Source organism: Dermochelys coriacea, chromosome 4 (assembly GCF_009764565.3).
Source record: "Dermochelys coriacea isolate rDerCor1 chromosome 4, rDerCor1.pri.v4, whole genome shotgun sequence".
NCBI classification, from domain to species: Eukaryota; Metazoa; Chordata; order Testudines; family Dermochelyidae; genus Dermochelys; species Dermochelys coriacea.
The window spans coordinates 12394666-12403076 of NC_050071.1; the positions used below are offsets into that span (position 1 = coordinate 12394666).

At 38.9% G+C, this 8411-nt stretch overlaps 1 protein-coding gene across 8 annotated transcripts in view; it reads left to right on the forward strand.

The window, feature by feature from the left end:
* Positions 1-8411, forward strand: part of ANKRD17 (ankyrin repeat domain 17) — a 168328-nt gene that overhangs the window by 111953 nt on the left and 47964 nt on the right. For all 8 annotated transcript variants that reach the window (XM_038398721.2, XM_043513657.1, XM_038398722.2 and 5 more), the window contains 7 exons: positions 544-781; positions 1346-1537; positions 1940-2049; positions 4101-4188; positions 5594-5721; positions 6408-6551; positions 7489-7591. In XM_038398721.2, the coding sequence (XP_038254649.1) occupies positions 544-781; positions 1346-1537; positions 1940-2049; positions 4101-4188; positions 5594-5721; positions 6408-6551; positions 7489-7591 (1003 nt within the window). The remainder of the gene's footprint in view (positions 1-543; positions 782-1345; positions 1538-1939; positions 2050-4100; positions 4189-5593; positions 5722-6407; positions 6552-7488; positions 7592-8411) is intronic.

Sequence of the window (8411 nt, forward strand, 5' to 3'; positions counted from 1 at the left end):
ATTCTATATGAATGAATTCAAAGTTAATGAATCCTCATTACCACACTTCTGTATCGAATTGTTACTAAAAAATTGAAGAAAACCTTTTTTGTTTGAATTAGTGTAGTTTAGTGAAGTTCTATAGATGTCAACATGTTTTTTTTTTTAAACATGCATATGCTATATTAAGTTCACTAATTTGTGAACCATACATTTAACTTTTGGGGGGCTATATAATGTAGCAATATGTCTACATTTGAGGCTTTGGGAATGCTTGAAAATACTTCAGGTTTGATCTTGCTCCCATCTTAACTCGCGTAATCTGTTTTAGCTATTTGGATTTTCAAAAATGTCAAAGGGTGTTAGTAGACAATTGAAATTCAGTGGGATTTGTGCACATAGTTCCTTTAGACTCTGTTGTAAATCCCAACCATAAAGTGCATTGGGTCTGAATGAAATATACATAAAGTGAAGTATGATCTTTAAGCCAATTCTGGTTGTCAGGGCAAAACTTGTGTTGCCTGTATTTATGCTTTGTTCATCTTATGTTTTTTGCATTCTTAGGATGGCCATGTGGAAGTTGCTAGGTTGCTTCTTGACAGTGGTGCTCAAGTGAACATGCCTGCTGACTCTTTTGAGTCTCCGTTAACGCTGGCAGCCTGTGGTGGACATGTAGAGCTTGCAGCGTTATTAATTGAACGTGGGGCTAACTTGGAGGAGGTAAATGATGAAGGATATACACCACTAATGGAAGCAGCCAGAGAAGGTCATGAAGAGATGGTGGCATTATTGTTAGGTCAAGGTAACTATAACAGTGTGTCTACTCAGTAGGTTTGAAAATACTATATGGGCATCTAGAAATATGAATGTCAATGTATAATTTACAAAACTAGTTACAGTGCTATTTTTTTCAGTCTTTTCCTATTCAAATAGTCTTTCTCAGATGCAACATCCTGACCTTTTTAACAAGAAATAATCCTCAAATAAATTAATATTAATCAGTGAGAAGTAAATGAGCAAGTGGTAATCTGAAAATGCATTTTACAGAATAGCATTACATACTAATTAACCAATATATATAATTTAGGTTCTTCAAGTTGGCCTCTGCATAGATCCACTTGGGGAATATGCTTCTGGAATCTTACAGAAAAAAGAGTGCTCACTGAGATCATGTGACCAATCTCTGCTAGTCAGAGACAGTTATAATTATGTGGATCTCAAATTACTTCAGGAGTTTTCTTTGAAACAGAGTAGTCAAATCAGCTTTACTTTTACATGTCTGTCTTTAAAGAAATTAACTTTTAATATTTGTTTCAATAACTAACTTCATCTTGGTGGTGGGGGGTTTATTTCTTGTTTTTGGAAGGAGCAAACATCAATGCTCAAACAGAAGAGACTCAGGAAACTGCCCTAACTTTAGCTTGCTGTGGAGGTTTTCTGGAGGTTGCTGATTTTCTTATTAAGGCAGGAGCTGATATAGAGCTTGGATGTTCCACACCTCTAATGGAAGCTGCTCAAGAGGGTCATTTGGAGCTCGTTAAATATTTACTAGCTGCTGGTATGGAGTCATTTTTTGTTCTGCTTAGTTGAATTCTACAAGTTTGTTTACTTGAATAGGGTACCTGTGCCCTTGTTGATAAACCTTCATTAGCAGCATTATGAAGTTCGACTCTAGTGATTTATGTAACTGTTCTAGACTATTTAATATTTTGGATATATGTTTACCACTGGAGAATAATAAGTAGTTCAAACTTCAGTTCTGAGGGGACTTGTGTCTTTAATGACTCATTTCAGAGTATGGCTGATAAAAATCTTTAAAGGAATATTTTAATCAACTTTTTATTGAACAATAAAAAAAGGTTTACAGAGCTTTACAATCTATTCTGTTAGGAACATAGAGACTTGGATATTTTTAGACTATTGTTTTAAAGCTTACATGTTCATTAATACTGCTTTTCAGGGGCTAATGTGCATGCAACAACAGCAACAGGTGACACAGCACTGACATATGCATGTGAAAATGGCCATACTGATGTAGCAGATGTCTTACTTCAGGCAGGTGCAGATTTGGTAAGGAATTAACTTTTAGATGATGATTTATAAATCAGAAATAAAAAATAAAATGAGCACTGAACGTTAATTGTTGAAAACTTGTTTATAAATTCTCCCTTTCTTAATTTTACTTTAAATATGTTACCTAAATGCAATTTTGTGTAGCATGTGGGAATTAGAGATTCTTCCCAGTTTGATGTAAAATGATTATTTCATTATCTAAAAGCAATTCTCAAAAAGCTCTAGTCCATTGTTCACCAACCTGTCAATTGTAATTGACTGGTTGCTCCTGGAGCCTCTGCCAGTCAAGTGCGATCTCTGGGCCACTAGAAGTCCAGTGGTGCAGCGGGGCTCAAGCAGGCTGCCTGCCTGCCGTGGCCCCACACTGTTCCTGGAGGTGGCTGGCTGCTAGCATGTCTCTGTGGCCCCTGGGATTCCCAGCCAACACATGGAGACCCACTGCCCCCATCGCCCCCAGGGGCCGCAGAGATGTGCCAGCAGCCAGCTGCTTCCAGGAGTGGTGTGGGGCCACGGCAGGCAGGCAGCATGCCTGAGCACCGCTGCACCGCCGGCTGGGAACCGCCTGTGGTAAATGAATCCAGGCCGGAGCCCACACCTCGCATCCCATCCCGCATCTCACCCCCCTGTACCAGACTCCCTCCCAGAGCCGTCACCCCAATCCTCTGCACCAGCCCGGAGTCCCCTCCTGCACCACACTCCCTCCCAGAACCCACACCCCTCACCCCCTTCTACACCCCAACACTCTGCCCCAGCCTAGAGCCCCCTCCTGCACCCAAACTCCCTCCTAGAGCTCATACCCCTCACTCACTCCTGCACCCCAAGCCCCTGCACCAGCCCAGAGTCCCCTCCTACACCAAACTCCCCCCCCGAGCTTGCACCCCAACCCCCTTTCTCAGGCTCGGCCAATGCACACCCCTCAGTTGAGAATGTTACACTGATTTGTGACGATCCCTGAATGATTTTGTATCTATAAACCACAAATGACACTAATAAAAAGTAAAACTCATGAAATGTCCAGTGGATTCGATGAGATTAGGTGCAGTGTGACCATATGATCCCTGCATCCAAACTCCCTCCCAGAGTTTGCACCCCTCACTCTTGCACTGCATACTCCTGCTCCAGGCTCAGCCCGAAGCCCCCTCCCACACTGTAAACCCCTCGGCCCCAGTCCAGAGCCTGCACCCAATCCCCAGCCCCAGCCCAGTGAAAGTGAGTGGTGATGAGGGAGAGTGAATGACAGGAGGAGGGAAAGGAGAGAGTGGGACGGGGTTGATCCTGGGTTGATCTTAAATTCAAAAAGTGATCTTGTGTATAAAAAGATTGGAGACCACTGCTTTAGTCTGACTTACCTTGGCTGGCTTCCAAAGCTGTTCCAACCCCTTAAAAGTAGCCTGAACAGAAAAATACTGCTGCCATGTCATTTATATGAAGCATTTCAAATGAAAATGCAGAAATGATCCACTTCACATTCTGGTTAATATCAGAAAATAGCTGTTTCTGTTATGTTAGAAGTGAAAAGCCCGATTTTCCTCCCCTCCCCCTTCAATAGCAACTATTAAAGATGTCAATTCCGTTCCTGCTTTAATTACTAGGTGTTGATAAACTGTATTTAAGTAATGGAATAAAGATGATTGAGGTAAACAGAGACATTGTCCATGTTCAGCATCTGTTGAGAATGCCTGTAGAGCATTATATTAATTCCACATAAAATGAAATTAACTCTTAAGCTTATTAATAAGGGAACTCCTTTCTTTAAAAAAAAGCCCATAAACATGGGCGTTACAATCTGAACATTTTAATACTTCACACTTAATCTTTTCATCCGGGGATCTCAAAGCTCTTCACAAAGGTGGGTTGGTATTATCCTTGTTCTGCAGATGTCATCAAGATAAGTCGGTTAGTTTGTGGATATTGGGTTATTAAACCTCAAAATGTAGTCATTTGTGATGGTAATAATATTTCAGTTGAAAAAATGCAGGCTGGATTTAGATCCCTTTAGAAACTTGTCCTTTTGCAATCTTGTAAGCCTGTTTTCATATTTTGTCTAGGAACATGAATCAGAAGGTGGAAGAACTCCTTTAATGAAAGCTGCAAGAGCAGGTCATGTTTGCACTGTTCAGTTCTTGATTAGCAAAGGTGAGTTCATGAAGTTTTTTTTCTGCTTTTATAAGAATTCTGACTTGAAGACAACTGTGTATGTAATGTATATTCTGTTTAGATTTCCAATAATTTAAAGCAGTGCTAGTACTAGGATAACTTTTTTATGCTTAATTTTGTATATAAAGTAATTTAAGGTTCTAGACATCATTTGTCCTAAACATGCCCCTTCTTGCACCACAGGCAGTGCATGGAAAACTTCACTGTATGTTGTAATGTACTGATATTGAGTTGCTGCTCATATATTTTGATCTATTTTTTATTAAATAGAAGATATTGATCCATTTGATCCTCCTGATTGTCCATACAATTGACACATTGTATATAAAACTCAGTGTTTCTAATAAGAACATGGAATGATTATAGGATTTATAATGACATTATAGTCTTGCATCCAACTACATTAAAGTTATTTTAATCACTCTACCTTGAGTTAGAATATTTAAGCCATTAGGCTATGTAGGCTAGGACTTCCAAACTTGGTAACCTAAAGTGAGGTACCTGATACTTGAAAGGTGCTGGTCACCTGCAGTTCCCAATAAGTTCATTGGGCGCTGTGGTATGGCTTAGGAAGTCTGAAAATTAGACCCCTTTAGGCCCTAGTGTTTTATTTGCATTGAAGATAGTGGAAGCTAATGGGTGCTCAAAGCTTTTAAAAATCAGGTACCTAAATATTGATTTAGGAGTCTAATCTTAGCAACTGCATCCTTAGTAACCCTGCTTCCATCACCCAAGCAGCTACAGTTACAGTTTTCCTCTCCTCCTCGTGTGGCATCTGACTGGCCTGCTGTCCCTATTCCTGCCCCACTATCATCCCGTCACCGATGTGAATGGGAGAAGGCACAACTGGACTTAGTCACTGCTTGCCAGTGACTAGGAAAGGCTTCTGCAGCATGTTAGTCATAAAGTGAGGCACTATGACAACAAAATAGCTGACAGATCTTGAATAACGGCATCACATATACAATCACATTAGATCCATGCATGTAATATAGACATATTCACATTCTTGGCTGGGAATGTTAATATTTGTTATCTTCCCTGTATTATTTAGTAAAAGTAACATTTTTGTATCCATTATATAGCTGATTAGACTTTTGTGTTAACAATTATAACTTCATATTGTCAAATTTGCTGAATACAGTACTATGTTATGTAAAAGTCAGTACGTCTGTTCCTAACATTTCTGGCCATCAAATACGTTTGAAGTTGATTTATGCATTTAATTATTTTTAAAGCTGCTGTTTCATATTAGTCTAATATATGTGGAATTAAGTATTGATTCCAAAACAGGAATGGGTGAAAGACAAGTATTGCAGTTCATCTTTTTATGAAGTGATTTCTTCTCCCATCATCCTTCTTTCTTCCCCCTCCTGCACTGAAGGAGCAAATGTGAATAGGACCACAGCTAACAATGATCATACAGTATTGTCACTGGCCTGTGCTGGAGGTCATTTGGCAGTTGTGGAATTACTGCTAGCTCATGGAGCTGATCCTACACACCGACTGAAAGTAAGTATTTTTAGCATGTGTATTTTTTCCTTGTCTTCTGAACTAATCTTATGGTTACTGTTTGAAATAAATACAGGGACTGGCTAAATAAACTGACATACTTGTAATGAAAGTTTATAGCAATCACTCTCAAAATTATAAATGTGGATAGTGGTAAATGAAATCCTTATCATCCAAGAGAACCCTTGCCACTAAGGGCTTGTCTACACTACCGCCTAAGTTAATGTTAGTTGTATCTTTCAGGGGTGTGAAAAACCACCCCCTTGAGCAATGTAACTTGCATCAACTTAGATGCTCTCCCGCTAACCTACTTCTGCCTCTCATTGCGGTGGAGTAATTACGTCGACGGGAGAGCACTCTCCCATCGATGCAGTGTGTCTTCACCAGACATGATAAATCGGCGCAGTTGAATCAGTGCAGCGGCTCTGATTTAGCGTGGTAGTGAAGGCAAGCCCTAAGTGTATAGCATTGTTTGAGGGAGAGTGAGTGTATTATCCACAGGAAGTTATGAATTCTTGCACCAAGAAATTAGACTGAATTTGCTATATAATTCTCATAGTTTCAGAATGTTAATGCCTTTGTGTTTTAAGATACTCTTCTAAAAATGTTAAAAATGTAAAAATTAAAATAATTTAAGTTTCTCATACACATGGTTTTTTAAAGTAGTGTGCTACTTTTCTCTTTAGGATGGTTCAACTATGTTGATAGAAGCAGCTAAAGGTGGTCATACTAGCGTGGTTTGCTACCTGCTGGATTATCCAAATAACTTGCTTTCTGCTCCTGCACCTGATGCCACCCAGCTGACCCCACCATCCCATGATTTAAATAGGGTAAGATGCAAGAGCTAATTCAGGGTTTGATTTCGGTTTTCTGTGTGTTCATACTTAGTTTGTTGAAAGTTAAAGTACTAAAATATGCACTAAAGTTATGAAAAATATCTGGAAACATGGGTTTAGCTCATTTTGTAGGTTACTAGATGAGCTTTTTTGAAAATATGCCACAATTTGAAGTGCAAACTGAAAATCCTTTGGTAGCGTTACTGGGTAATTCTTTGCCTTTTTCCTCTTGATTTGTCAATTTTACTGAAAAAACAATGAGGAAGAAAATCTCAACAGTCGAAAACATCTGAGTAAGAAGTGCTCTTTTAACCTTCATTTGCAGCCAATTGTGGCTTAAATTTGCACTGCAGATTCATTACGGGTTACCGTGTTCATGATGATGAAATTGTTAGAATGTTCGTTGTTTATACTAAGGCCATGTCTGCACTCCCCCTTATGTCAACAAAACTTATATCGCTCAGGGGTGTGAAAAAGCTCACCCCTGAGCAACATAAATTTCATCTGCATAAGTGCTCGTGTGCACAGTGCTGTGTCGGTGGGAGAGCGTCTCCTGCCAACTTAGCTACTTCTGTTCGTTCAGGTGGTTTTATGATGTCTACAGAGAGCGCTCTCCTGTTGGCATATATCGGCTACATGGGTAAGCTTACAGCGGCAGAGCTGTATCAGTACAGCTATGCCACTGTAAGCTTGCTAGTGTAGACCTGGCCTAAGAATGTGAAGTGCTTAGGACCCATATGAATAATAGTCTGGAACTGTTAACAGCTATTGGCACTGAACTCAACATTTCAAAAGGTGTTATATAAAATACTGTTTATTATGCATGCCACTTTTGTAACAGTGATCATTTGTTAATATTTATTGAAGTATAACATCTCATTAAGTATATAGGACGAAAAGAAATGTAATCTATTAGTGTCCAATGTTTTAGGCTCCTCGTGTACCAGTGCAGGCACTGCCCATGGTCGTCCCACCCCAGGAGCCTGACAAACCCCCTGCCAATGTCGCCACAACCCTTCCCATCAGAAATAAAGGTCAGTTGTAGCTTTGCAGCTTACTTTAAACATCCTGTCTAGGTAGAAGATTTAGGGTTGTTTTCAATTTTATTTTAGCTGGCAAGTTCCTGCAGACAATAATTGTTTCTGGAATCAGTCAAGGGAATTAATTTAATTTTTGTAAGGACTGTTTTCACCCACATTAAATACTAAATATCCATCTAACTTCTTTAAATTGGAATTTTTCAAGAAATGTGCCTCTCTAAAAAAAAAAAACCTTACATAATGTGTGGTTTTGCTAGATTAATGTGAAATGTCAGTTGTCAACCAGTATCGAATAGTTAAAACTTTGAAAGAATTGTCATTGATCATAGTTATCAGTAATATTGTAGCTGGTTTGGAATTTACATCTCCTAAGATAGTATTCTAGGTACAGATTTGACTATATTTAAAAGCAGAATTTCTTGATTTTGTGCTGTAAAATGTGACTTGGGTCCTCTTTGCAAAGTAGTTGAACTCAGTGTAAATTTGATATCCGTTTTTGAAACATTATGTAAAAGTGCAGCAAAAACTTTATAGTTAAAGGATCTCCAGAATATTTTTTTTCTATCAAGGACCACCAGTAGTTCACATGTGTTTGTGTATGTGTATAATAAAATATATACTGTGTATATGCTTGTAATACTTTACAATTTAAGTTCTGCTGGAAGAAAATGGGTCCTTCCACAGTTAGAAATACTGGGTTTTAATTTTCCTTCCATTCTGAACCATTAATCACTTTTCCTTATAACATTTAGATGGTATAGTATTGGCTTAATCACTATGGACTTGTTCATTATAAATCGGTTGGACTACACAG